Source organism: Myotis brandtii, unplaced genomic scaffold (genome assembly GCF_000412655.1).
Source record: "Myotis brandtii unplaced genomic scaffold, ASM41265v1 scaffold225, whole genome shotgun sequence".
Classification (NCBI taxonomy): domain Eukaryota; kingdom Metazoa; phylum Chordata; class Mammalia; order Chiroptera; family Vespertilionidae; genus Myotis; species Myotis brandtii.
In genome coordinates, this window is record NW_005358435.1 from 3,255,466 (window position 1) to 3,283,425 (window position 27,960).

General features: G+C 42.6%; 1 protein-coding gene across 1 annotated transcript in view; it reads right to left on the bottom strand.

Moving 5' to 3' along the window:
• Positions 1-27,960, bottom strand: part of SLC9A8 (solute carrier family 9, subfamily A (NHE8, cation proton antiporter 8), member 8) — a 63,069-nt gene that overhangs the window by 18,285 nt on the left and 16,824 nt on the right. Inside the window, exons 4-10 of the mRNA XM_014539657.1 lie at positions 25,822-25,880; positions 19,968-20,051; positions 15,326-15,427; positions 14,177-14,211; positions 9,277-9,420; positions 3,593-3,731; positions 1,563-1,668 (exon numbers count right to left, since the gene is read on the bottom strand). Coding sequence (XP_014395143.1) covers positions 1,563-1,668; positions 3,593-3,731; positions 9,277-9,420; positions 14,177-14,211; positions 15,326-15,427; positions 19,968-20,051; positions 25,822-25,880 — 669 coding nt within the window. The remainder of the gene's footprint in view (positions 1-1,562; positions 1,669-3,592; positions 3,732-9,276; positions 9,421-14,176; positions 14,212-15,325; positions 15,428-19,967; positions 20,052-25,821; positions 25,881-27,960) is intronic.

A 27,960-nucleotide genomic window follows, 5' to 3' on the forward strand; every position in this document is an offset into this window, starting at 1 on the left:
AAATTGTCCAGGAGAACTGGCTTGGGATACAAAAAACAAACCAAACCCCTGATGTTTACGAGTTCTCCAGTAAAAATGAACAGAGTCCTCTCTGCTTCCTCCTTGGCAAGATCTGCTCACAGAGTACCCACTGTGATTACAGAAAGTGATTGTGGGAAGAATTCTATTCGGCGGAGTCATTAAAAACCACCGGGGATTTCCACGTTGCCCAGGAAGAAATAACTACTACGCAAATTGCTATCTTGCCATAAACAACTAGAAAACTCGATGAAAGATATAAAATAAAACTGTCTTCTGACATTGAATACTGGGCAGGGTAGGACTGTGATTCCTGATAGAAGGGAAACAAACACAGTGGCCCTTCCTACTCCAGGCCCGGCCCAGCCTACTGCCGGCCTAGTTTCCAGGCTGGGGCTCAGGAAGGGGAACCCCAAACTGAGCTCAGCAGTCTCAGTCTTGCTGAGAAGAGAAGACAGATGAGAGATGGGGGAGGCCAAAGCAGCTAGAATACCAGAGAGGAGAAGCCACACAGTAGGAGAGAGCTCCTGAGAGCTACAATGGAGACCCCTTAAATCTTGGACTGAACTGATCTGTACATGCAAGCGGTGAGATTCCAAGAGGCTGGGAGAGCATCACCAAAAAGGAATAGGCTGAGCAGTTCCCCAGGCACACACAAGGCTGGGAATAGTGTGTGTTCCCACAGGCGGGGGTGAAGTGACCTCATAATACATGGGACATGAGCTAGAGTCCTCAGAAGTGCATTAGTTCCTAGTACTACTCTGGACCTGCCCTGACAATTTAAAAGTAAACCTCAAAAGGATTCCGCTGACTGCAGGAAACTTAGATATATGGCAGATGAAAATCCAAAACTCTATGAAGAATACACTAAAATCTAATAATTAACAACATAATCAACTTCACAATGACTGGTGTCCAATAAAAAATTAATAGGCAAACAAAGAGCAGCAATATATAACTTATAAACAAAGGAAAATTAATCAACAGAAACCAACCTAGAATTAACAGAAATGATGGAATTAACACACAAGCACATTAAAATAGCTGTTATAAGTATGTTCCATGAGTTCAAGAATGTAGAGAAATAATGAATGGCATACATGCAAAAACATGTTGCTTAAGAACATTATAATAACTGAAAGAAATAAGACACAAAAGACTGCATACTATATGACTTCACTTTTATGACATTCTGGAAAAAGAAAACTATAGTGACAGAACGCAGCCCAATGGGTGCCAGGACCTAGGCATGGGCCGGGGAATGACTGTCCTTGGCAGTCGGACCCCATCCTTGGAGGGAGCTGGGAAAGAGGCAGGACTGGAGGTGATATTTTGATCTTTGCTACAGGATGGTCGGTAAGGAGAAATGTGACTGTGACAACACTGAGGCCCTGGATCCAGCCAGGTCTAAATCCAGATGTGTCCCCACGGGACCAGTAGTTGTGACTTTCTCTTGTGATTGAAATAACCCAACTGACATAACCTCTCTCACCAGGCAGGACAACACGCCATCACCTAGCATTTCAATGCTCTCGTTCACTTACCCGAGAGTGAGATTCCTTCCGCAAGCCCATAAGGAAGATACGCAAAAATGATCATCATGCCGAACTCCAAGGAAGGCGTTTTCCTCAAGTCAATATGCTTTAGCACGTAAATGAGTTGTCAAGGAAAGAGAATTGAGGGACAGCTGGTGGGAGATCTAGTGAAGTCACAAAACTGCTGCCTTCCAAATATAAGTTGAACAATAGATAGAAGATTTTGCAACATTCTAAGGTAACAATTGAAAGCCTGTCATCATGGATTTTTTTTCTTTGCAGGGAGACAGTTGTTTTAAGAAAGGGAATCTGATAAAGTAAGAAATGTAAATTCTTGAGACAAATGGTAAGGGGGGGTGGGATTAAAATCAACCTAAGTTAACTCAGTTAAAAATACTGACTTGGGCCGTAACTGGTTTGGCTCAGTGGATAGAGCGTCGGCCTGCAGACTGAAAGGTCCCAGGTTCGATTCCGGTCAAGGGCATGTACCTTGGTTGCAGGCACATCCCCAGTGGGGGGTGTGCAGGAGGCAGCTGGTCGATGTTTCTCTCTCATCGATGTTTCTGACTCTCTATCCCTCTCCCTTCTTCTCTGTAAAAAAATCAACAAAATATATTTTTTTTAAAAAACTGACTTGGGCCCTGGCCATGGCTTTGCTGGTTGGGCATCATCCTACGCACTGAAAGGTCACCAGTTTGATTCTCAGTCAGAGCACATACCTGGGTTGTGGGCTTGATCCCAGTAGGAGGTGTGCAGGAAGCAGCTGACCAATGTCTCACTCTCACATTGATGTTTCTTTCTATCTCCCTCTCCTTTCCTTTTTTTCTAAAAATCAATTTAAAATATCTTTTAAACATGCTGACCTGGAAGACTAGGAATGTGCCAGGCCTGGGGGGGGGGGCAAAGCTGGTGCTGCAGATGGGCTGAGGATAGCCCACAGTGCCAGGTCCCTCTGGGCCTTGTTACTCTTTTACCTCCTCTTCCTGCATCAGATGAGATGAACTAATGGCGTTTTCCAGAACTTTGGGGTTCAATGCCCCATCGAAGGGCCCCTTTTCCTACTCCTGGAGATTTTCAAACTCATCTGTCAAAGTCTTTTACATATTCCAAATATTGTTCACATGCCCTTGCTGGAACTCACAGCACCCATTCACCTGGATTCATTATAGCAGATGCTCCCCCGACTCTTTTTAAGAAAAAGATAAATAAGGAGGAGAGTACTGAGCTGGATAAAGTTTATTTCCCATTCTGTTTGTTGGTACAATATGAGAAGCTGTCAACCAACTCACTAGAGCCTTTAGACTTCTGGACACAGGAGTCGAAGGAAAAATTCAACAGGATGGCAGACAAACATGCCTGTCACAGGCAAAAGAGGCTTTTCCGGCCATCTGTGCGACACACTGCTCCTGGAGGAGGGCCAGGTGGCAGCTCCCCGAGACGCAGGCTTAGGCTCGCACAGAAGTGGTCTGGTGCCTATTCCTGTTAGAACATGACGAATTTTCTACAGCAATAAAGGTGTCACTGGGCTTCACAAGCCTCTTTCCTTCTCTGCCTGGAAAAGCTTATGGGTAGTTAAGCAAGAAAATCTGCAAATAACTCAGATGAGCTCACTTTGAAAGTCTCTTTTCTGGTCCTTTCAGATAAACACTTCCAGATTTTCTCAATTTGACATTTTCAAAGGAAATTAATTTCCAATTTTTGGAATGTGAAAAGAGAGACTGCAGAAAGTGAAAATTATCTGAATGTGGTTATCATTCTCTAGGAACTAAGAAGTCTCCCAAATCAGATCTAATATTCAACAGTGTACATGTTTTTTAAGCTTTAAAAAGTGACACCCTAAATTTCACATGTTAAATTTAAAAAGTCCTTGAGTTTAAATGAAAGTGCTCCTCAAACCACAACTAAGCATAAAAATCCTCCATCAAACCCAACCTTAGACTAAAATTGGTCCCCTTAAGGAATAGGAGAAAATGGCTAAAGATGGATATAATTAGGAATAATCTTCTCAGCCACACATGTTCATCATAGTAAAAGGATATTAATGCAGAGATTAAGCCAGTGAGAGTGCCGAGCGCTGCTGAGCCAAAGAACATTTTGAGGAAGTAGCCAAGGGCTTGTAAAAATGTTTGCCACCCACTGACATCTGACATATTTTTTCTTGTTAAACCTTCAGCTGTGCTAGGAAATAAAAGAAAAACAGAAAGAAGTTAAAATGTTATAGACAAAGTTATTAGAAATTAACTTAGAACTCAAAATTTATTCCTTGATTATTCTGTCATTCGTTCGGTCCATCAATTAGTGAGTCACACATTGCTTTGTTCCAGGTACTATGCCAGTTTCTGGGGGTTCAGAGATGAGCGCAAAGGCCCTGCCCTTAAGGAAGTGCCCCAGTTTAAAGAGATGGGAACTAATGACCATCTGGGGTAAGGGCAAAGGGCTATAGAAACACAAAGTGGGCATCTAACCTCAAGGAGGTTCTTCATAACATATGAAGATTTGGGATAAAGAACAATGAGGGAAAGCAGAGGGAACAACATGTGCAGAGGCAGAGAGCCTGAGAATACAAGCACATTCTGGGAGCATTCGATTACAGGGGTTAGTATGGATAAAATACAGAAAAAGAATGGGGGTGTTTGTGCGGTGGGGTGGACAGTGACAAGAGGTAAGGCCAGAGCAGCAGGCAGCACAGGACCTGTGAAAGGCTTTTGATGAACCAGGCGAAGGAGTTGGTATTTCATCCTGAAGGCCCTGGGAGTATTTCTAGTATGGGGGGATCCTGTGGTAAAACTGGAAATTAAGGCTCTGGCATGAAGTCAGATTAGAATGGAGCCACCTAAAGAAGAACTGTCATTGGGTACAGCTGATGGGTACAGAGAGGGTGGATTTAGGAGGCATTAGGAGGAAGAATTGAAGAACTTTTCTTTCATTGTAAAAGAACAAAGTAAAACTGTCAGAAGCCATTGAATTCAATTGTTGGTTTTATCCCCAAAGGGAAAACTGTTATGCCATTAAAATGGAGTTATTCTCATTAAATATCCTTCTCTTGCAGTCTGATCCTACCTTCAGGTTGTCTCTTAAATCTATCCACTTCTCTCCCTTTCTGCCCTACTATCTGCTGTCCCATTGCTCTCTCTATACCTCCTTGTCTTCCTAGGGTCAACCCATTCTTCATTCAATGGCCTGAATGATCCCCATAAAATTCCCATTTGATCAAGTTATTGGCCTGTTCAAAACCATCAACAGTTTCCTGCTGCTTTGTAGGAGGAAGCCTAGTCTTCTTAGTATAACCGTGTTAACAGAGTTGGGGTTCTTGAGTTACCCACGATAGAAGTCAACAGGAACCCCCCGAGAAATTTCCAGACAGATTTTATTAAGCTTATGCTCGAGCACCAGGGAGGCAGCACAGAGGAAAGGCTGGTCCTCTAAACTGGCTCTGGGGCTGGCTCTGCTTGGCTGCTTTTATAACCTGGGGACAAAAAAGGCTTGCGCCATAAGGCAGGCTTTAAAAAAGTCAGGCTTGCAGAATTTTCCATTTCAGGGTGGGGTGACTTCCTTTTCCTGCTGCTTGGTAACTACATCCACACCTGTGCTACTGGGGCAAGATGGTGGACTGCCTGTTACCACCACCCTGGGAAGGTCATATAGCAGTCAAACCTTGATCAACTGTGCATGCGGGTCAGTAGTTTAAGCAGGCAGTTAGAAGGGAGATACAATCAGCTACCTCTGTGTTTTAGAGTAGAGAGTGGAGGGGTGGTGACATTTTTGCGTTCCTTCTTAACTTGGTTTCCTGGCCACCGTTATTTTCTATTCCCCGGCCCAATCCCTATGTTGTTTCCACCTGACTCCTCTCCCTGCCACACTTCTTGATCCCATTTCTCCTCCTTCAGGGTAGGCCCCACTGTGACTGGCACCTCCTTACGGTCACCTTTCATGTCCTTGGCCTCCCTAACTTCCCGGTTTGTTTCTCAGAACCCAAGGTCAGTGTTACTTCCTCAGGGACCCCTTTGCACAGGCCAGCCATTTACCGGCTCTCCTGTGGCTCGCCTTCTCCACAGCATGTGAAAACTAATCGTTCCATGAGTACCAATCCTGTTTAACTGCAGTATGTCCAAGGCCTGAGGCAGAGCCTAGCCCACAAAAGACACTCAATAAATTTTTGCTGAATCAGTACACAAAGCGAAGAATTGTCAATAGTAATATTCAGCTTCATTACTCAACATTTCATGAATTGGTATAATTTTAAAGCAAGATAATCTCTGATAATCTGATAGCTTGATCAAATAACTTCAGGAAGCCTTTCATGGCAATTCACTGTACAATGTAACATAATAAAGGTTCTGGGAAGTCTTGCAAAAAAAATTAATCTAACTTTTTTTCACACAAATGTTTTTCAAACTCACTAAATGTACAATACCCCTCCCCCCATTCCTTTCTTTCCTAGTAGATCACAGGTTAACACCCCACCTTGGGAAATACTGGGATCCAACAAGGGTTCTTACTGGGAAAGTGCTCTTGAAGGCTAAGATCACCCACAGTTCCCAAATGATCTGTGGGCCACATGCATACAGTAAGTATCTAGCCCCCACCACAGATGACTCCCTCAGATGGTACACCAGCTAGTGTCCTGCTTTCTTTTTATGGAGAGAAGGCTTAGGCCAATGATTCCTAAACTCAAGGTAAATGAAAGCAGAATTGGACTCTTTCTGGCCTGGTAATTTTCTACATTTTATTTTTTCAGGTCATGTTTCTCACACCTTAAGAATATAAGACAATGCTGCTTCAGGTTCCATTTCATGAGCTTAAGCTGTAGCTGGAGAGAACAAAAGGTTTCCTCTACAGCAATTATTTTAAGAATAAATTGTCATAGTAGCAAATCAAAGCTAAAAATAATTTAATTAAAGTTAATGAAGAAACCAAAGATACTTCTTAACTTTCTGGCACTACGAAAGTGAAAACATTAAAGAAGGGGGTATGCTGGGCCAGTGTGTCTCAGTGGTTGAGCGTCCACCCATGAACCAGGAGTTACTGGTTCGATTCCTGGTCAGGGCACATGCCCTGGTTGTGGGCTTGATCCCCAGTAGGGGGCATGCAGGAGGCAGCCTATCATTATTCTCTCTCATCATTGATGGTTCCGTCTCTCTCCCTCTTCCTTCCTCTCTCTGAAATCTGAAAACATATTTAAAAAAGGGGTAATTCATTCCTATATTCAGTTGCAAAGATAAATGTGTCAGATCACTTTGAAAACGATCATTTATTAAGTATACCCTTAAAAACAAGACGTGATTCTACCTTATAAACCAAGGAATGCTGACAACAGCTCCCTCCTATAATGCAAAAAAGGGCACGCCCACCATGCTCCTTTCTCCCTCTTCTAACTGAAAATGGCTCACAAGACAGCTCCCCTGAGAAACCTCACTCGAATCCTTCAGAGTGACTATTTCCCCCTTGCACCACTGTGTTCACTTCCTTGTGAACATCTTTCTCTCACCTTGGATTGAATTTGTCAAGTCCAACTGGTCTCTGGACAGTGTCTGGAACACAGAGGCCATCACCACATGCTGAGGGCGATGACCAGCCTGTAGCATGTCTGGAGAGTGAGCGAGGCTGGACATGGCTTAGTTAGTGACTCCTACCAAAGCCTGTGTCCCAGCAGTGGTGGAGGTGGAGGCTGGAAACTATCTATGCATGTGGTCCACAGATGCAGTTTGGGGGAACTGTCATCATAGGTGATCTTGGCCTTCAAAAGCACTTTTTCCAGGAAGAACCTTTGGCTACTTATAATGAATGACTCCATCATTTCTCATTTTAAAAAGAAAGTTATTGCCTAATCCTTGGCCTTTTTGTGGCAAAGAGACATGGAAAAGCTCAGAAAAGGTCCTACTTTTGACAGATTCTTAAAAGAATAAATAAATTAGAGACAAAGCCATTGAGTTTAGCTCCTAATGTATAAAAATAACTCATGATGTCATCTCCAATTTGGGCAAAATTCTTTATCACAAATATTCAATATGTGCAGCCAGAATATGAGATAAAAGTCAAAACCCAAAAGCTAAGAAGCTTACAGGGTAGATCTTAAATAAGAAAAATATATTACCATCAGATTTCTTAAAGGTCTTATAGCATGATGTATGAGAATTTCCTAATGAAGCTACAGAAATTTTTACCAAGAGAAATGTGAAAAAGGCAATAACAGGGAATTGGTCAAATAGATCAAAGTAAATCCATAGAAAGGAATATTCTATAACCAGTAAAACGATGTTGTAGAAGATTATTTTATCAACTCTGTTCAATGGAAAAGCTGCAGTACAATATATAGGATATAAGTTCATCAATTTCTCATCATTGATGTTTCTATCTCTCTCTCCCTCTCCCTTCCTCTCTGAAATAAAAATATATTTAAAAAATAAAATATAGGCAACCTTTGATAAGTTCTTCCTACAAAGTAGGCTAAAAACAGGGCAAACAATGAAACAATAATAGGGGCAGGAGGAGAAGAGGAAAGGGTCTCACATTAATTGACGTAAGATGCTTTTCACATAGCCCCACACTTAACTATTCAATCCTCAAATCCAATCCTAGGCGGAGGCTTTATCACCCTCACTTGAGTACGTAGAAACCTGTGGCTCAGAGAGGTAAAGGAGCCAACCCAGGAACACACAGCTATCAGTGGCACCTCTAGGACTTGAGCCCAGGTCAGCCTGACTCCAAAATTGGGATTCTTTCCACTATAAAACATCCTTTAGTCCAACGTCAGAATTTCTTATGTAGTCTATAATAAAGCTTTTAAGAAAATGCTAACTACCACAGAGTGTTAGGCTTAGTAAGGAACCTTTCGACAAAGGAAATCAGACAGAATTCAGGCCGTGGAAATTTTATTCTCTAACAGAATACTGGCTGGCTCCTACAATTCTCATGGCTCGTCTCTGACACACTACACAGGGCTCTCTTCTCCAGCTGCTTTGACTGTTGGTGCCTTTTCTGTTTTTTTGGCAAAACTGTTTGGGTCTCCAGCTCACGCATGCTAAAGAACACCACAAAATGCAGAGGTCAAGGAAATAGCCCTGCATCAAATAAACACATTTGAAATGATCTTGAATTCATTTCCTTTCCCCAATGACATTTGATGACTCCCCTTTAATGTCTCAGAGACTATCAACAAGGGCAATAATACCAATGAACATTTGAAAAAGATCTGCAGTTTCCAAAGTGGCTTTCACCCAACAGCATCTTAAGAAGGGATGCCTATTAGTCTCACTACCTTCTTTTATGGCTGTGAAAAGGAAGGTGACCTGCAACAACTCCTAAGCAGGAGAGAAAGGACTCTGTCTATCGTCGTCTGTAACAATGCAGTCCACACTCTCATCCCTCAACCAGCTGCTCCGTCACCGATAAACCTAAGTTCTTAGGACTCACCCCAGACCAGTCACCGACTTAGAAGCTCTGAGGGTGGGGCCTGGGAATGCTTCATTTAATAAGCATCCCCAGTGGTGCAGATGGGAAGCTGCGCTCAAAACTACTGCTAAGAGGTAGGTCATAAAAGGGGGATCACTCTGGACCTTGACAGCATCCCTAGGGCACATCAGGGCTTGTCAGGACAGAAAGATGGAGAAGCGGGTGAACTGATCACCCAGAGGACAAGCAACCGCACACACGACTGCATGGAAACATCCGTCCCTTTGTTACTGGGACCTTCAGTTCTGTCCCTTGAAGAGAGCACACTTACTTGGTCAAGACGATGGAGACTGCATCGTTGAGAATACTCTCCCCAAAAACCAGCATGTTGAGCACTGGGTCTACGTGGAGTGCATTGAAAATGGCAATAGTAGCCACTGGATCGACAGCAGAAATTAGGGAGCCAAATGCAAAACTGTAAAGAAGGGAACAGGAAGGGCAAACTCTGAAACGCTCATCACTTGGTCCACGTTAAAGCATTAAAGCCGGGGAATGTATTTGATATAATAATACACACGCTAGAGCTAAAGAAATGACAGAAGATGCCCTATTTTTCCCTGTGCTACCTGTGAATTGACATTGTGGGTGGAGCAGTGAAATGCCCACTCTAAGAGTTGTTAGGAATGGCCTGGTTTCCCACTATAAGTATTAACACTTTGACCAGCGATGGATGGAAGTTTTTTGCTTAAATGCATTAAAGTTCCCAGACTTTTTGGTCAGAGCAGTTGGAACCATGATAGCTCAGGGGCCTCCCCCAAATGACCCATGGGCTCCTGGGTCTGACCTCTGCTTTGCCCTATGCCACCATCTGTGACCGACCTCAGCCTCCACTCATATGTGTAACATCTAAAAAAATGCCAAGAGCCAGCAGCAGCTCTAGGTGCTTCAGAGGATGGCAGCTTGGCTGGCAGGCACCTGCCCCAGTGCTGCCTCCCACCAGGCCAGCGGCTCTCGTCCACAGTCCCCATGAAGGTCTCATTTCCTCCAACAAATATGTACGAATGGCCAAATGTGTTTCAGGCACCGAAGGTAACAATAGCAGCAAACATTTCTGTGGCACTTACCATGTCCCAGGCACTTAAGCACTTTACATATAGTAACTCAGTGATTCACCATAGGAGATGGCACTATTACTGCCCCGATTACATTGGAGAAAACTGAGGGACAATGATGTTAAGGAACTTGTCCAAGGTGGGACAGCGAACAAGAATTCAAACACAGGGCATCTGGCTCAGAGTCGCTGCCCCTAACCACCCCACTAGATATAGCAATATCCAGTCAGACCAATTCAGAAACGGCATGTTTTACACAGGAAATCGGGGTGATGAGAGAAGAGTACCCTGGCAGGGGCCAGGGGTGGGGAGACAGTTACATTGGGTGGTCAGGAAAGGCCTCTGAAGAAATGACTTATCTGAACAAGAAGCAGATGGCCAGGCCAAGATCTGGGGGCCGTGGCAACAGCAAGCTACCTCTGAAGTGGGACTCAGCTTGGTTGCCTGAGAAACGAAAGGGCGAGTGTGGCAGCTGTACAGTGAGGGTGAGGGTGAGGGCGAGTGGCAGGAGATGGTAGAGGGTGGCCAGGGAGATCACTCCATGGGGCCTTGTGGGCCACTGAGGAGTCTGGATGATTCGTTCTCTCAGCAGTTTGCCTGTTTTCTACCTCAGTGTTCCTGAAGCCTCCTATTCCCTCACACTGCTATGCCCGGCGCTGCCTTCTTTCTACGCCAGCAGAATGGTCAGTCTGCTCCTCCTACATCACAGGCAAAACACGCAGCCCCAACGACAGCCCTGCATGAGGGATGTAAGCCCTCTGGTTCCCGCCCTCACCAGCCTGCAGTCTGCGAGGGAAGAGGTAGTCACTCGTCTCTGTCCACTCCGCCATCAGCAGCAACCCTGATTGGTCACTGGACTCGGGCTCCGGGAGAGGGGTGCTGGCGGGGGAGATGCTCGGCTGCCTTCCCAGTTACAGTTCTGGTTTCCTGGGTGCTCCCTGTGAGCGTGACTCAGGTGAATTCTACCAGGAGAGCCTGCTCACCTCAAGGAGAGCCTCTGGACCCCAAGCTGAGGACCAGACCCAAAAGACAGGCTCAGCTCAGAGCCAGTTCCCACACTTTCTGTCCGCACAGAAGCTGTCACATGTCTTATGAGCTGTGACCTTGCCTGCCTCTCGCCTTCAGTGAGTGCCATGGTGAGGGTACTGTGTTTTGGTCATGGGTATAGTCCCAGGAGTGGTACTGAGCATGGCCCAGAGAGGTTTGTGGAGAGTGGGCGGGAGGGAAGGACAGGCAATGCCACCAAACGACTGCCCTGTGTGGTTGGCAGCTGGCCTTGAAGCCCTTGTGCTGCAACCCAGGCTCAGACCTTCTCATCTCTCTTCTTTTATCCCCACTCTCATCACCCATGCTGACATCGCAGGGGCCTTGAAGGAAGAAGAAGGTCTAAAAAGTGTATTCTGAAGTGGAGGGGGCGGAGAAGGGGTGGGGAGAGCTTGGGAGCCTCTGGTGGGTTGTGTGCTGTGTGCTGACTTTGCTCGGCTCAGCTGGCCCCTCCCTCCACCCTATAGTGCCGTGCAGCAGACAGGCATGGTTCTCCCTCCTGAACACCCATGCACCCTGGTTTTGGTATAGCACCCCAATTTTCCTTTGGGGAGCCACCTCCCCTACTCTCCCTCCATCCATGTAGTTGCGTTGGGCATCTAGGAGTGGGTAGGGGACCCAGGCTTGGTGAACAAGGGTCATCACCAGGTCATGGGGAATTAGGTTGGCCCTTTTGGCAGGGATGGTTGAGGGGAGACGTGAGCCCAGAGCCATCAGTGTGGCCACATGGAGTGAACGTGCCCAAGGATAAAGTGAATCAGGGAACAGCTGAGCTGGGACAGCGGAGAAGAGATTCCTGACATTGTGACGGTCATGTGGGTGTCCACTGTACAATGTACACCTTTGCTGTATGTTCATAATAAAGGGTTGGGGGAAATGCTTTGAATAAATTATATAACACATTTAGCTTTGGTTGGGAATCTAAATTGGGGCAGGGCATTTCCGACAGAGACTATGAAAAGTCTGAACTATGACCTGCCTGAGTCATCAAGAGGCCTGAATCTAAGGGGTCATGTGACCTTGCCATCAGTTGCTCCATTTCACACCTTCATGACCCAGTTTTTTAAGAAGATCAGAAGCTAGAAGTTCAACTTAAAAGTGTGTTTTCTTGATTCCATCATCTCAAAGGATAGCAACATCAAAAAACCAAAAAGGAAACAGTCTAGGATGGTGAAATAATTCAGGGTGCATTGAAGAGTAAAATATCTCTCCAGCAGAAATATCACTAAAATAGAGTGCAACAAAGTTTTAGGTTTAATGTTTTCTCTAGTGCAGAGGTCTGTGGGTCCCATGTTTGACTTGCATGGTGTTTTAAAGAAATGAATAAACTGTCCACATTTGAAAAGCAGAAAATTCCCTATTAATATCTAAAAACCTGGCCTCTTTTGAAAAAAACTTTAAAAAATACACTTTTATTGATTTCAGAGAGGAAGGGAGAAGGAGAGAGAGATAGAAAGTCAATGATGAGAGAGAATCAATGATTGCCTGCCTCCTGCACGCCCAACACTGGGGATTGAGCCTGCAACCCCGGCATACGCCCTAACTGGGAATTGAACCGTGACCTCCTGGTTCATAGGTCGACACCCAACTAGAGCCACGCCAGTGGACCGAAAACAATTTTTTAATATCTAGTAATTCTGGGCTCATAACAGTGATTACTAGGTGGAGCTGAGAAGTGGCTGTTCCTTTCAGACAGGCATGCTCTCTGGTTCCCTGTCACCACCGGGCCAGCTTCCCCTGTGGCGTGCTCTGCCAGGCCCTGCAGAACACTCCCCAGCTGTGGGACAGTCACTTTCCACAGGAAACGAAGTGTCTGCACCCAGAGAAAGAAACTCTACCTGGCTGTTATTCTGCTTGTCTAAGGAACAATTCTCTTACTCCTCGCCTGAACATCCCAAGCATCCGCCCAATTCAATTTTATAAGAATTTATCAAGCATTTTCTGTGTCTCTAACCAGTTGCCCCCAAACAGGTTGAAGGACTGAACACTGGGACCTCTTTTTTTACTTGGATTGGGCTTGGGGCATTTCTTTTCACTGGCAACACACCTACAAAATGCAGGGCACCAGTTCTGTTTTATTTCCAGTTCTTTATAGAATAGGAATGTGACTTTTGCTACTTGTTTATATATCAAAACTATCTTACAACCAAAACACTGAAATTTATGTCCCTGGGAGAAAAGAGATTGGACCTAATGTTATCAGAGGCACATTGCCCATGGAAAGGGCTCCAAGATTCGAGTCCCCAAGGTGCTGCTAGAGGCTGAAAGCTCTGGCTGACCGGATGAGAGGAACTCGGGCCGAGTGCTCCCGCTTCCTGAGTGCTCCCTGAGCTGTGCCACAGGACAGAACCAAGTGCTGTCGATGCAGAAACACAGAGCAGGGCTGCATCCTCACTGGACTTTCAGAGCGGGGAAACCAGGCTGAACTCTGCTTGTGCACTTTTTCAGTACTAAATCTGGCACCATCTGAGAGACAGCTGCCTAGGTGGCCTCTTGCTAAGCTAATTATGGAAGTTCCTGGACTGGGCTCCGAGGCAGCAGCTCTGAGAGCTCACTGGAGTAATTTCAGAATGAGGAGGACATGCGCAGTAGAACCCTTGGCCCCGTCTGCTCCCCTAGTGGACCTCCACCCAATTTGGTGGAAATTCAGAGCAAAAATATTCACACCTCACTCCCCCCTCCATCCCTAATAAATCAAAGAAAAGACAACTTTCATTGTGGCCATTGAAAAGATATAAATCCAGTTGAAGAGAATTCTTAACAATAAAACAATGGTGCAGCATGTGGTGTGTGTGTGTTTGGGGGGCAGTTAACTCAAGAGTTATTCCTTCCAGAGCTTAAACTAAATTAATTGTTCCAATCAGCAATGTCTGACTAGGGATCTTCAAAATTTCCTTGATTAGTTTTGATTAATTCCAGGGACCCGAATTAATTCAGAATAGATTCTACAGAGAAATCATCAGCAAAACAAAGAGAGAAAAAGAACAGAGAGGTACCACACCCAGGAACTAATACGGAGAACTCCTTCCTGAGTCTCAAAAGTAGTCACGTAGTGTTAGAGTATGAAAGATTTACCTGTCTGTCATGTTGAGTTTAGAGATTACATCAGCCTGTAAAATAAAACACACAAACACACAGACACAAAAAAATCCCCTGGAGAACAGCCAAGAAGATTAAAATGTCCATTAGTGCTTTATCACAAATGGATAAGGACATTCATCTTCAGTCCTCAAACCACTTGAACATTTTTAAAAAGTCCCAAGTTTTAGTTTAGACATGCATCCAATTATCATACCACAGAAGTATGGCAAAGAATGCTACATTTTTCAAGCCAAATTTAGAAGAGTTTTCTTCTCTAAAGTTTATTACCATTTGGTACTAGAAGCTGGGCAATGAAGAAGGTTGCAGGACAGACATTTATTCTGGTGCCACTGAGGCAGCAGTGAAGGTGAAATCAGATGGAATGGGCTTTAGCCTACAGCCATCAAAGGAAGCAAGTGCATCTGATACAAATAGGAGAAATCTGCCTGTCGCCCAGCTGTCTGAACCTCGAACTTTACAGAACTGGGGCAGGTAAACTTCCTGCTACTGACCAGAAAGGAAAAGAACTGACCTGCACAAATGTGCATAATGCAAAACCACAGATACTACCTTCCTAGGTGGGTCTGACTTGAATGAATTCAAATAATTTGAACCTCAAACACCCAATTGATAATATTGGGAACTGGTTTAGCAATGGTGGAAAATCCAGAGTGTATAACTCTACAGATGGATGAGTTAGAATTGAGTGAACATATTCAGAATCATCTGTAATTTTTGAAACACAAATTTCAATTTAAAAATGAGCATTTAACCCTGATTCGGTATACCTAACAACACAACTGATATTGTTATAATCTGAAGATCTTGGTGATATCTAGTCTGCTTTATTTTTAGGCATTCCAACGTAAGACAATATTGATTTGCTAGTAAGAGCAAACAAACACTTTTGAGGATTATGGGAAAAATTCACTCAACTCCAGACATCAAAGCTCTTCGAGGACACTGAGTTGAAACACAAGTTTAGCATGACTTTACTGTGCCTCATATAAGTCTGGATTTCCCTCCAGGGGAGCATTTACCTTGAATGTGAACCCCAGGTCCCATGAGGTGTCCCTACCCCACCTCCCTGCACTAGCTCTAAGAATGTAAGATTTTCAAAAATTTTCAGATGTTTTTTCTTACCTGACCCAGAAAATAAATTCCTCCACCTACTACAAAAGCAGAAATTGCTGTACCAAAAACAGAAAACAAGGTGATGGAACCAATATTTTGAAAGAAGTTACCCTGTTTGAAAGAGCAGAAATGAGAGAAATGGTTAGAAAAACTGGCCCAGTCAATGAAGGCATGGCCCCCACACCTGGCCCTCCTGACATGCTTGATTCTCTGTGAAGGGCACTACCTATTTGGCAAGCTAGGAATCTGGGAGTCTTCTCTCATGCCTACATCTAATACAGCGCCTGTTGCTTTTACCTTCCCCATGACACTCACATCTCCCTGCTTCTCTCCATCGTCATCTCCACCGCCCTTGCCCAAGCCACCATCATCTCTCCCCAGGACCACTTTAATAGCTTCTAGCAACTCTCAACCATTCCTGGCTCCTTGCCCTCCAAGGGCTTCCAGAATGATCGTTGCAAAAGACAAATCTGATTGTGCTACCTTCACTCTGACCCCCACTTCCACTCGAAATGCAGCTAAAACCCAACCAAAGCCTGGATGGTTCAACCCCCTGTGAAGGCCTCTAACGCCCTCCCCTTTGTTTTCTGGATGCCAGTCACATTGGTGGTTTTTTGTTCTTCAAGCGTACTGTGCTCCCTGGGTTTGGACCACTCTTCCTTCCTCTTTGCTTGGTGAACTCTAATCACCCTAAGTTCTCAGGACACTCTTCCTGAGGGAAGCCTTCTCTGATCCCTTAGCAAGGTCAAATCCTGATCTATGCTCTCAATGCATAATGACCCTCTCCTGGCAGCACTTGATATGGCTGAAAATTTACATTTATTTATGTAACGATTTGACTGATATCTGTCTTTCCCACGAGGCTGCAGGCTCAACAGGGGCAATGACCACACCTGCTTTTGTACAACGTCACTGAAATAATGCTTGTCAGATGAAAGATGCCCAGTTGAGTAGGTACCAAAGTAATTAATCGTGTTTCATGTCTGATCAAAGTCCAAAGTTTAAACAATTATAATTTTTTGTTTAATTAAGAAAAGTTGCATTACTACAGTGTTAAGACAGTAGATTATACTATCAGAAACTCCTTTCTGCTTTCTAGGTCTTTTAAACAATTTTATTTCACTCTATCATCATCAAATATAAATATGACAGATAAAATATATTTCCATCTATACTCTATGGCATTTAAGAGAAAATATTTGAGTCCAAGTAGCATGGTAGCATCTTTCACATTTCCATAAAATTAAGAAAATTAGCTGTTTATTAGAATCCTGTGGACACACTTAGGAGCAACACCAGGGAACAATGACAACCCCTTGACTGTGAGCGTGGACAAGGGATCCCATCTTTTCACTCAGGAGCTGTCAAGCCATAGACAACAGGGACTGACATTTTAAAGCTCACTTCAAAAGGGTGTGCTCAGCTTAACCCTGACAACTCACTAATCCTGTCTCCTTCAGGAAGTTTCTTTGCTTTATTCATTGCAATTTTGATTCGGCTGCCCATAATCTGGCATTCAATTACTTTGCTTGGCATATCAATCCTTAGCGCACAAGGAACTTTCAAATAACTCAAGTCAAACACAATGATTGTTTTTTTCTAAACAAAAGGCTTTCATCTATGAGTTTGTCTTTGCAAAAAGCTGCTTTATTTTGTTATTTTAAAACTAGAGGCCCAGTGCATGAAATTCATGCATGGGTAGGGTCCGTAGGCCTGGCTGGCAATCAGGGCCCATCTGTGGGGCGACCGGTGGGGCGATTGGGGGGTCCCCGTTGGCACCCGCCTTGGCTGGCCTGGGGCCTGCGGGCTGGGGACAGCTCTTGCGTTGAGCATCTGTCCCCTGGTGGTCAGTGCTCGTCATAGCAACTGGTCGTTCCACTGTTTGGTTGATTTGCATATTAGGCTTTTATTATATAGGATAGATTAAACTAAGTCTTGGTCTGTTTATAGGGAGCTAATTCTGATAAATATATGTAGTTGGTTAATATTAATCTGGATATTGAAAATTTACCCAAATACAAGTTACCACACTATAAGAATTTCCCTTTGCTATACAAAGTGAATATATCTGTTTCTGACATACTTATCATTCTATCCTTTGTATGATATTAATAATTTAAAGAGCTAATACCTGTCTACCTAATGCATATCAACTTAGAATAGTCTTACTGAATTTTTTATTCCAAGTCCAAATTTACATTTGCAAATATAGCAATATTAAAATAAAACATTCAGAGTTGACTTCCTATCTTCTTTGGTGGAAGGTAAGAAGTAGACAGTTCTGAATTCACATTTCCAAATCACATTAGTACCTTTCACATAAATTATCACATTCTCTGCTGGAAAGCCATCTTCAAAGAGATTATTTTTTTGTTTGTTTTTCTCAATTGAATTTATTGGGGTGACATTGGTTAATAAAATTATATAGGTTTCAGGTGTACAATTCTGTAATACATCATCTGTATATTGTATTATGTGTTCACTATCCCAAGTCAAGAAATGATTTTTTAAAAACTATTATTTTCCTCAAATTTTTAACAAGTTTATTTTCTTTCCCTCAAAAAATTAGAAAATAAAACTTTCCAAGCTCTAATATAGTAATCAGTGTTATGTTTTTAAGTCAAAATAATTTCCTCAAATTTGTTTTGAAATATTTTCATAATCTGCTGATAGTTCTTTTAAGAATTATTTATGAAATGAAAGAATAAAAGATGTTGACTTTCAATTTCTCCTTGCTTGTTTTCTTTTTAACAATTACCTGATGTCAGTAATTTATAAGACTTGGGATTTTTTTTTAAAATTAAACTTCCTTTTCACATTTCAGGTGGATAAATGTACAATAAAATAGCACTGGCTGGTTTTTCTCAGTGGTTAGAGTGTCAGCCCATGAACCAAAGGGTCGTGGGTTCAGTTCTCGATCAAGGGCACATATCTTGGTTGCAGTTAGATCCCCAATCCTGGTTGGGGTGCGGGCAGGAGGTAACCAATCAATGTGTCTCTGACGTTGTTGATGTTTCTCTCTCTCTCTCCTCCCCACCACCCTCCCTTCAACTCTCTCTGAAAATCAATAAAAAAATATCCTCTGGTAAGGACTAAATAATAATAATAAAATAACAATTTAAAAATTCTGAACTGAACATCTTAGAATATTTTTGCTTTGGTACCCAGGGGAAAAATTAGAGATTAATTTGTATGTTTTAACCAAAACTTTCTTGACAAATTAAGTCTTTATTATGTTATTGCTCATACTACTACTAGTAATATTAATATTAGTAATAATAAGTATTATTAATAACAAGAAGCACTACCATTTATTTAACGTAATGGGTGGTGCTTTGCACATATTCTTTCATCTAGTGTAAATTTCTTTTTTTAAAAAAAATATTTTACTGATTTCAGAGAGGACGGGAGAGGGAGAGAGAGATAGAAACATCAATGATGAGAGAATCATTAACCAGCTGCCTCCTGCGCACCCCCTACTGGGGATCGAGACTGCAACCTGGGCATGTGCCCTTGACTGGAATCAACCCCAGGACCCTTCAGTCCACAGACTGATGCTCTATCCACTGAGCCAAACCAGCTAGGGCTAGTGTAAATTTCAAAGCAACCTGAGAGGTAGTGTTTTGTTTTTGTTTTTTGTTTTGAATTTCTGCTGTACCCAAAAGCAATCCATAGGGGGCAGCACATGATTAGAACTTGGTCTCTGGCTCCAAAGCCCAGGCTCTTTCCTCTTTCCAATGGTAGGTCAAATCTTAGTCCTTTCAACCTTCATAATTTTTTACCATACTCACAAAATAACTTTATTACTAACATTTTAAGTTGAACTGTGTATTTTAAAACTTAAATACATTTACATTTAAAGAAAACTCATAGGCAAAGAAAAAAAACCCATGCACACACACAAAACTAGCTAAAAAGGGAGAAACTCCCGCCCAGGCAGAAAGAGTCCCACTGGAAGTTGGAGAACAGAGACCAGAAATTACAAGGCAAAGCAGGGAACTATGCAGGTGCCAGCAGTGCCACTCTTAAGTGTGGAGCCTGGATGAGCAGAACAACTGTGGGAGTGGGGGAATGTGCCAGAAGGAGCTAGAAGTTGAGGCAGAAAGATGGGGCTCCAGCCTATGAAGAGTAGCTGGACTGGGGAGCGGGGGAAGATGGGGAATACAAGCTGGGAGTTGAGGCCCAGGGTATGGTACTGAGAGGGGAGATACTGAAGGATGAAGGGGCCTAAGGAGGGAGAACGGCCCCACATGATGAGCTAAGAGAATCAAAAGGCCCAGGGTACATGTCCCTGTTCACCCATGACAAACTCCATCCTTTTAACATGTGCTAGTCTGTGTCCAACAAGAAGAGTCATTGTGTCATCCGTGTACCACTTAGTATCACTTTGACCATCTTCCTAGGCAAAGCTCCCTTCTATGGAATACACTAGTTTAATAAGCCACACTGCCTGAAACCATGAAAGCAGCCCATTGACCATGTCTGCTCCTGTCCACAAGTCAGGCAGTCCAGTCCAGCTTCTACCATGCATACCCAGGATGTGTACACGGAGACACCACTGCTAAATCAACACCCAAGCTTCTAAGGAACTAGCCTTACCAACACAGGAAGCCACCCAGACCAAAAACACTAATATATGTCTGAGTCTTACCTTGTGTAGTGAATATCCTGACTCAAATATAATAGGTGGAAGCAATAGAAGGAAAAACATATTTGGACGAAACATTTCTTCTTCCTGTAAACATAAAATGGGTATTTTTAGAGGCGTGGAATTTGTGTAATTAAGAACTAAATCCATCAATGAAGAGCCAAAGTAATTCTTCTCTCAGGCCTGGCCCAGTGGAAACATACCATGCTTAAATAACTACCTGATAAAAACAACCAAGCAGGAGGACAGACAAGAAAATAAAAAATAACGCCCCCACCACCAAAAAAAAGTGTATTTAACAATGTAGGACAGCCCTAGCCTGTTTGGCTCAGTGGATAGAGCATCGGCCTGCGACTGAAGGGTCCAGGGTTCGATTCCAGTCAAGGCACATGCCTGGGGTGTGGGCTCGATCCCCAGTAGGGGTTGTGCAGGAGGCAGCTGATCAACGATTCCCTCTCATCATTGATGTTTCTATCTCTCTCTCCCTCCCCCTTCCTCTCTGAAATCAATAAATATATATATATATTTTTAAAAAGTAGGGTGAGTTTAAAAGGTGACCAGCAAAAGAAAAAGCAGAATGAATCGCTTCCAAACACACAGTTGTATGCTTTTTATCCTTTACTAAGGAAAGAAAATTAATTTTAATGTAGAAAACTTTTCAATTCAAGCAGAACACTTTCAAAAACAAGTCCACAAATGGAACCCTCCAGGACAAAGGCAATGGTAAGCCCTAAAACAATTCACTGAGAGGAAGAGTAAACCCTCCACGTGCCTATGACGGCTCTGCCTTTTCTCCGTCACAGACAACTCTGCATTTCCCCATCTGACTGAGATAAGAGTCCCCTCCTGATGCCCTCACAACTTGGGACATGGCTATCAAGCCAGTCCCTCACCATGCTTCCAGATTCAAATATTAAGTGCAATTATGAAAGGTATTTCTAGGTATTGCCATCTTTGGTGGAATGAAATAATAGTTGGATTTTCTATATTAACATATTTCTCTAATTGTTGGTGGATTGGGGGAAAACACATATTGGTCTTCAAGCCCAAAATGACTACATGTAATACACAGTCTATAAAATACTGCAAAATCAGGTCATTTTTCATATGAAAATTTCTATGCCACAATCTTGATAGTCTGGCTTCTTGTCAAAATTCTCTATTCAAAAGAATAACTAAATGTATTCTTATAAATATACAGCTGTTACCATAAAGACTAAAATAGCATTTAAGAAAGGCTCAAAATAGAAGCAAATGACTTCTGATTAAGTCTTAAAATAACTGCCTGTACAACAAGCTCATGACTCAGGCTGGGACCACGTGAAAAGAAACGGGCTGATCTCTGGGTTTGTGGGGCAACCAATTCTCAGGAACTGTGCAGTGGAGCCACCGTACAGATTCTTTTGGAGTTTCAGAAACTAACCCTCCCCTGGGAAGAAGGAGAACCCACCTACAATGGATTTCCTCGTGTCCTCCAGCCCCAATTCATGTTCACCTGGAACCTCAGAGTCTGACCTCATTTGGAAATCGGGTCTTTGCAGTTGGAGTTAAGGGAAGGATCCTGATGAGATCATCCTGGATTAGGATGAGTCCCAAACCCAATGACAGTGTTCTCATTAGGGATAGAAAAGGACACTCAGACACAGAGAAGGCCGTGTTAAGATGGACTAAGGCAGAGACACAGCCAAGGAATACCTGGGCCACCAGAAGAGACAATGAAGGATTCTCCCTGGGAGCCTGGATTTGCTCCCTAAAGGCTCTGCCAACACCTTCATTTCATATTTCTAGCCTCCAGAACGATGAGAGAATAATCTCAGTTGTTTCAAGTCACCCAGTTTGTGGCAATTTGTTACAGCAGCTACAGGAAATGCATCCACCAATTTAGGGTGAATAGTGTTTCAGAAAGGTCCCTGGTTCCTTTTGGCAACATCTCCCCCAAAATAGTCTGAGATGATTTTCGATGGCACTTGAGAAGTGTGTGTCAAATACTGCTGACCCCGCAGACTGAGAAAGTCAGTCCTTTTGGATTCTTTTTCAATCCCAGTTACGTCAAAGCCACCTCAGTCTGGTACAACAGTGAGTACAGCCTCTCTCCAGTGTGCTGACCTCTTCCTTTGAAAGGCTTGACCTTAGAGACTTCAGTATTCCTTTGTTTTTATAGTGTTTACTTAAAAAATGATATTGGTTTTCCACTTAAAACAGTACTATGATGTTTCCTTTAAAATGAAGTTCATTGCAGCATTATGTACAACAGCTCAAAGGTGGAAACAAATCAAAGGTTCATCAACGGATGAATAGATAAAGTATGGTACAAACCTACATGGAACATCATTCAGCCATAAAAAGAAAGGCAATTCTGATATATGCTACAACATGGATAAATCTTAAAAACAACATGCTAAGTAAAATTAGCCAGCCACAAAGGGCTAAATATTATATGATTTCACTTACATTTGGCAACTAGAATAGGTAAATTCATAAGGACAGAAAGTAGAATAGGGCTACTAAAAAAAAAAAGAATAGAAAGTGGGAGGGCCCAGCCGGTGTGGTTCAGTGGTTGAGCATCAATCTATGAACCAGGAGGTCATAGTTCAATTTCCGGTCAGGGCAAATGCCAGGTTGTGGGCTTGACTCCCAGTAGGGGGCATGCAGGAGGCAGCTGATCAAAGATTCTCTCTCATCATTGATGTTTCTATCTCTCTCTCACTCTCTCTTCCCCTGTGAAATCAATTTTTAAAAATTATATAGATAGATAGATAGATATAGATATAGATATATATAAAAGAAAATAGGGAGGAGAGAATGGGGAATTGTTTAATGGATTGAGTTTCCACTAGAATGATGAAACACTTCTGAAAATAGATAGTGGTGATGATTATATAACACTAGAGGCCCATTGCACAAAAATTTGTGCACTCTGGGGGGCGGGGTGTCCCTCAGCCTGGCCTGTGCCCTCTCACAGTCTGGGACCCCTCGGGGGATGTCCACCTGATGGCTTAGGCCCACTCCCGGCGGATCGGGCCTAAGCTGGCAGTCAGACATCCCTCTGGCAGCCCGGGAGCCCTCAGGGGATGTCCGCTTTCCAGTGGGGAGCATGCCTAAGCTGCAGTCGGACATCCTTACCACTGCTGAGGAGGCGGGAGAGGCTCCCGCCACCACCGCTGTACTGGCAGCCATCAGCCTGGCTTGTGGCTGAGCAGAGCTCCCCCTGTGGGAGCACACTGACCACCAGGGGGCAGCTCCTGCATTGAGCGTCTGCCCCCTGGTGGTCAGTGTGTGTCATAGTGACCAGTCATTCCCAGTTGTTCTGCTGTTAGGGTCAATTTGCATATTACCCTTTTATTATATAGGATTGTGGATGTATTTAATACTACTGAATTGTACAACTGAAAATAGCTAAAATGGAAACTTTTATGTTATGTATATTTTACCATAATAAAGCTTTAAAAAAACTGCTACAAAAATGTATATAAATAAAAAAGCAATTGATTTAGAGAAATATATTGAACATACGACAACACAGGTAGAAGGCAGGCCCAGTGAGACAGCCTGAAAATAGAACTTCTTGGAGAAAAAACAACCACAAGCTCCTTGCTTTTCTTCTCTCCCATTACTCCCTGCGGCACCCAGGTTCCAAACAGGTGTCCTGCTTCCTGCTTCGGCGTTACACAAACACTGGTCTTCCAGGAAGCCTGCCCCTATCGCCCCCGCTAGAAACCTTGCCCTTTTCTGAGGTCAAGCATTGGTTGCCTGGATGGCTCTGCAGGCACTTAATTAATCACCCAACTCTGGCTCACTTGTCTGTACTCTTAAATGTATTACTATTATTTTAACTTGAAACATCTGTAAAAATAAATTCACTAACACTGAAGCATGTAAAACTAAAAGTGTGAGATAACCTGCCCTCCTCTCCTCTCACCACTCAGAGCAGGGGTCACAACTCAAAGGTTTCCAGGGGCCACATGGTGCTACCAGGGGAGCAGCTGCCCCTCGGTGCCTTGTATTTCTGCTGGGCAGAATGCAGGCTGCTGTTAAGAGAGCTGCTTTTTCTTTTTTTCTTTTAATATATTTTATTGATTTTTTACAGAGAGGAAGGGAGAGGGATAGAGAGTTAGAAGCATCGATGAGAGAGAAACATCGATCAGCTGCCTCCTGCACACCCCCCATTGGGGATGTGCCCGCAACCAAGGTACATGCCCTTGACCAGAATCGAACCTGGGACCCTTCAGTCCGCAGGCCGACGCTCTATCCACTGAGCCAAACTGGTTAGGGCAAGGGAGCTGCTTTTTCAAGAGAAGCTAGGAGTTCAGATTTTTATGTGAAAATTCCAGAATTTTATATGGATTAATAATATTTAAAAATAAAACAACTTTAAATTGTTTTTAAATAAATTTAAATTTTGATCAACTGCTTTTAAATCAAATGAAACAAAATGTGTTAGGTACAGATCAGGCTCTGACAAGCCTAGGAGGAGAGAAAGGGTTCCAGTCTGTACCCCATGGCCTAGGACGAGCCCCAGCAAGGATGGTTAAATTTAACAAGTTGCAGGAGGCAGAGATACCATTCACAATGTGCTCCAGTGGGGCCTGCCCAGCCTCAGCTCAGCTGAGGGGGGTTCTATACTATTAGAAGCTGAATATACACTTGAGAATTCATTTAAACATAATATTTCCTGAATATTATGTAAAACAATTTAAAATTGTGCTTCAAACAATGGTCATATGGCTTGTTTTACAAAGTGTATACTCTACAGCAGCGGTCGCCAACTGGTGGTCCGAGGATCACTGGTGGTCAGTGAGGTCCGAAAGGTTGGCGACCACTGCTCTACAGCTTAGCAGGCAGATTAACCCCAGGGGGAGCTCAAATGTGATACATTTTAACCATCCAATTCTTTAATATTTTGAAATGGACCTTATTTCCATTCACAAATTCCATTTTGTAACACACTTGTTAATCTCTCTACTCAATATGAATGCTCAAGTTTAAGTTTAAATTCAAGTTTCAATTAGTCCTTACACTACAAGATGATGCTCACTCTCTAATGACCACTGTGTAAACACAAAGGCATGGACACCCACAAACTCAGGCCAGCATGGTGCCATGGAGAAAATATAGAATATACAGGGCCAGAGGGTGTGGACACATGACTCAACTCAGTCACTTTCTAGTTCTGTGATATTGGACATGTCCCGACTTCTCTGGGCATTACTTTCCTCATCTGTAAAAATGGGGTGATGATAATACTCAATCTACCTCCCATGGATATCATGGGGACAGCATGAGCTATAGTTTGTAAAGCATACTGTAAGCTCTACAGTGCTGGACAAGTATGTTTTATTATTCTCAGCTGTGAGAATAGAATTGGAAGCTATCAACATTGTTTAATATTTAACACTAATTAGAGCCCTGTCTAGTGTGGTTCAGTTGGTTGGAGTGTTATCCTGTACACCAAAAGGTGGCGGGTTCGATTCCCAATCAGAGCACATACCCAGATTTTGGGTTCGATACCTGGTCGGGGCATGTGAGGGAGGCAACCATTGGTGTTTCTCTCTCTAAGGTTAAATAAATAAATAAATAAATAAATAAATAAATAAAATAATGCTAATTAGAGCCTTCCCTTAAGATTATAAAAATGTGCATAAATAACATAACATTGAGTGCTCCATGTTAACTTGAAACAGATATATATTTAAAAAAGCTAAGTTGTAAAGGTATCAACCCTAATCTAATAGAATGTTAAAAAAATTAATGTGATAATATAAACTTCATTGATAAGAGAGCCACCATAACTATCAGTGTTGCTAAAATTAAGAACAACCAAAAAAAACCACCATAATTATGTTAAAAATGAACCTACCTTCCAATTTGCCAGTTTTTTAAACTCTATAATTTTTATAACTGCTCCCATGAGAATACCTAGAAGAGAAAATGTAAGTTTAATATAAATTTAAGGTATGAGAAAGATTACTCAGGTTTATTATTCTAGAGAAAGTGAATATTATTATGTCTCTAAATGGCTTTTATGAATTGCTACAAGTTTCATGTCTAAAAACATAAAAATGGAAATTAGTGTGAAGTTTTAGGAGTTGCATGAGTCTCTCAGGCAAACATACTATCATGAAGTCCACAGAAATCTCGGGAGAGAAACAGCTTACAAAATAGGACCCAGGAACAGTCTGCCTGACACAGAAGATTTAACACCTTTCATCTTTCTACATCCACCATTTTCAATATGAAATGGGAGAAATCTTACAAGCTAAGTTTGCCCCTTATTCCTAACATTTTCAAAAATGAACCCAAGATCACTTTCTCAGACTCAGATGGCAGCTCAATGTAGAATATTTAGTCTGAGATAAAACCAAATGTTGAAAATTATCTGAAATTCCTGGAACAAAACAGACCATTTAAGTTCAGGCATGTTTCCATAAAGCTGACAGTTCCATTACTCTCTCATAAAATAATTCTCAAACAAACATCACGGGTACAATTTATGACCGCTGTGTTATTCACTAGGTAAATGCCTCTTAACCCTGTTGGCTCATCAGAATCACGATGGGAGCTTTTTATAAAATCGAGACACCAGAGCAGAACTCCAGACCCACTGAGTCACCATCTCTGGTAGGGGGTGACACAAGGCAAGTCTGAAGACCACTGTCATAGACACTGAACGACAGACTCGCCTTTCCCTACAGAGGAAGGAGCTTTCCCCCATCAAATACAGAAAGCTGAAGAAACAGACCTTCTGGGAGGGGTGAGGAGACAAAACTAGGACATAGAAGTTTATTGGGAAAAGGAGCTGTACTGACACAAATTGTCATGGAGAAGGAGGGACTTGAGGTGAAGAGAGATGAGCAATTTAAACTTTATAAACCTCTATACTATATGAATTGTTATGTATTATTAAAAGAGTAATAAAGTTACTTTGAAAGAGAGACCAAGACAAAAGAAATCTGAGCTATAAAGGGAGGCGATGACCATATTTGCAGAACAGGAGCTGCATTCATTTGTCAGGTGGCAGGAAGCACTGATTCTAAGCCCTCTCCAGCTAGAGTCCCCCAGTTGCTTCTTTTTCCTTATCTCTTCAAGTTGTGTATACATTTTAAGGAGTTTTATACAAATTTTTATCAAGTAACTAGCTCATTAATACTCTTAAAATGTTATAAAAAACCAGAAGTCCCTTTTGATGAAATCCCACTCTCATCTTAACTCTCTCTTTTCCTGCCCCAAGGTAACCAACCATCTTGACAGATTTGAGGAATATTCTATCAGACCCTTCTCTATCCCCTTACATATTTATATTTAAACATATAGTCCTGGTATGTGTGTGTGTGTGTGTGCGCGCGTGTGTGTGTGTACACAAGGCAAATGAGAGGCCTGGTATATAAAATTTATGGTGCTGCAATGTATCTTTCTACTATTTGCTATTTTGCTCAGTGTAAGTCTTGATCTATATGTAAAAATAGACCAGGGATTATTACATGCAAATCTGCCTCATTCCTTTTAACAGTTCTACAGCATAGCATAAAAATGCCACAGGTTGAATAGATATTTCTGCAAAGGAGATATACAAATGGCCAACAAGTACATGAAAAGATGCTTAACAACATTAGTCATCAGGGAAATGCAAATCAAAACCATAATGAGATACCTCTTCATACCCACTAGGATGGTTATAATTTTCAAAAACACAGAAAACAAGTGTTGGCAAGGCTACAGAGAAACTGGAACCCTCATACATTGATGGTGGGAATGTAAAATGGTGCAATTGCTGTGGGAAACCAGTTTGGCAGTTCCTCAAAAAGTTAAACTGAGTTACCACAGGATTCAGGAATTCCACCAAGACAACTGAAAGTGTACTTTCCTACAGAAACTTGTATATGGATATTCATTGACAGCATTATTCAAAATAGCCCAAAGGTGGATACAACCCAAATGTCTATCAAGTGATTAATGGGTAAAAAAATGTGGTATATCCATACAATGTAATATTATCTGG